At 52.1% G+C, this 1,728-nt stretch overlaps 1 protein-coding gene across 1 annotated transcript; it reads left to right on the forward strand.

Moving 5' to 3' along the window:
• Positions 1 to 517: 517 nt before the first annotated feature.
• LOC135287694 (olfactory receptor 14I1-like) lies at positions 518 to 1,450 on the forward strand. The gene has a single exon (XM_064400919.1). It carries the CDS (start codon positions 518 to 520, stop codon positions 1,433 to 1,435), a length of 918 nt encoding a protein of 305 aa, XP_064256989.1. The 3' UTR covers positions 1,436 to 1,450.
• Positions 1,451 to 1,728: the final 278 nt, after the last annotated feature.

Genomic DNA, 1,728 nt, shown 5'->3' on the forward strand with positions numbered 1-1,728 from the left:
CTCACCTTCCCTCAGCCACAGGGAATCCTTTGCCTCTCCCATCCCTCAGTGGCAAACTCGGAGTGCAGCAGAAATGCTGGGGATTTCTGACTTCAGAGAGCCAGAAATGATGTGTGGGTAGGAAAACAATTCCTTATAGCAACTACTGACATCTATTTCCTTTAGAACTGTGAGTGCAGATGCAACCAAGCCTTTCTGCATTAGGATAGATTTCCCTGACAAATCCTAAATATCCAGCCTTGTCCATCTGCCACATGGCCACAAACTGAGGGCAGTGGGGCAGGGATGGCTCCTCCAGAGCCCCCACGCACAGCCCTGGCTGTTCCTGGCACACTCAGCCAGCACAACTGCAGCTCAGGCAGGGACCTGGGGGAAGGTTTACCCGAGCAGGAACAAGGGTGGGTGAGTCCCAGTGGGAGGGTCTGCAGGGAATGGCACAGGTCAGGCTCAAAGCAGCCTCTCCTGATTTGTCACTGTCCTTTCTCCATGAACAGGTCCCCATGTGCAGCCCCAGCAAATGTCCAACAGCAGCTCCATCAGCCACTTCCTCCTGCTGGCATTGGCAGACACGTGGCAGCTGCAGCTCCTGCACTTCTGCCTCTTGCTGGGCATCTCCCTGGCTGCCCTCCTGGGCAACGGCCTCATCATCAGCGCCGTAGCCTGCGGCCACCACCTGCACACGCCCATGTTCTTCTTCCTGCTCAACCTGGCCCTCAGCGACCTGGGCTCCATCTGCACCACTGTCCCCAAAGCCATGCACAATTCCCTCTGGAACACCACCACCATCTCCTACACAGGATGTGCTGCACAGCTCTTTTTATTTCTGTTCTTCATCTCAGCACAGCTTTCCCTCCTGACCATCATGTGCTATGACCGCTACGTGTCCATCTGCAAACCCCTGCACTACGGGACCCTCCTGGGCAGCAGAGCTTGTGCCCACATGGCAGCAGCTGCCTGGGCCAGTGCCTTTCTCAATGCTCTGCTGCAAACAGCCAATACATTTTCCCTGTCCCTGTGCCATGGCAATGCTCTGGGCCAGTTCTTCTGTGAAATCCCACAGATCCTCAAGCTGTCATGCTCCAAATCCTATCTCAGGGAATTTGGACTCATTGCAGTTAGTGTTTGTTTAGGTTTTGGCTGTTTTGTGTTCATTGTTTTCTCCTATGTGCAGATCTTCAGGGCCGTGCTGAGGATCCCCTCTGAGCAGGGACGGCACAAAGCCTTTTCCACCTGCCTCCCTCACCTGGCTGTGCTCTCCCTGTTCCTCAGCACTGGTATATTTGCCTACCTGAAGCCCCTCTCCATGTCCTCCCTATCCCTGGATCTGGCCCTGTCACTTCTGTACTCGGTGGTGCCTCCAGCCCTGAACCCCCTCATCTACAGCCTGAGGAACCAGGAGCTCAAGTCTGCAGTGTGGACACTGATGACTGGATGATTTCAGAAACATTAAACTGCTGGGCAATTTCTGAAAATCGCTTGTAATAAAAGTTGTATTTGATACTTCTCGTTAGTTTAATTTTGGAGATTTGTTTCCTCTGTTTTATTTTTTTCATATTGTCCACAAAACAAAGTCATTGTTTGTATTATTTCTCATTTTGTTTCTCTCCACCTTCCCTCTGGCAACAGACTGTGTCAATGAGGGGCTGTGCTCTTGGTGGCTGTAAAGGAACTAAAGGATCTCCCAGCAAAGGTTTGTGCAGAGATTCCCTTTTGTTGCCTTCTCTGGAG

This window comes from Passer domesticus, chromosome 30 (genome assembly GCF_036417665.1).
Source record: "Passer domesticus isolate bPasDom1 chromosome 30, bPasDom1.hap1, whole genome shotgun sequence".
Classification (NCBI taxonomy): Eukaryota; Metazoa; Chordata; class Aves; order Passeriformes; family Passeridae; genus Passer; species Passer domesticus.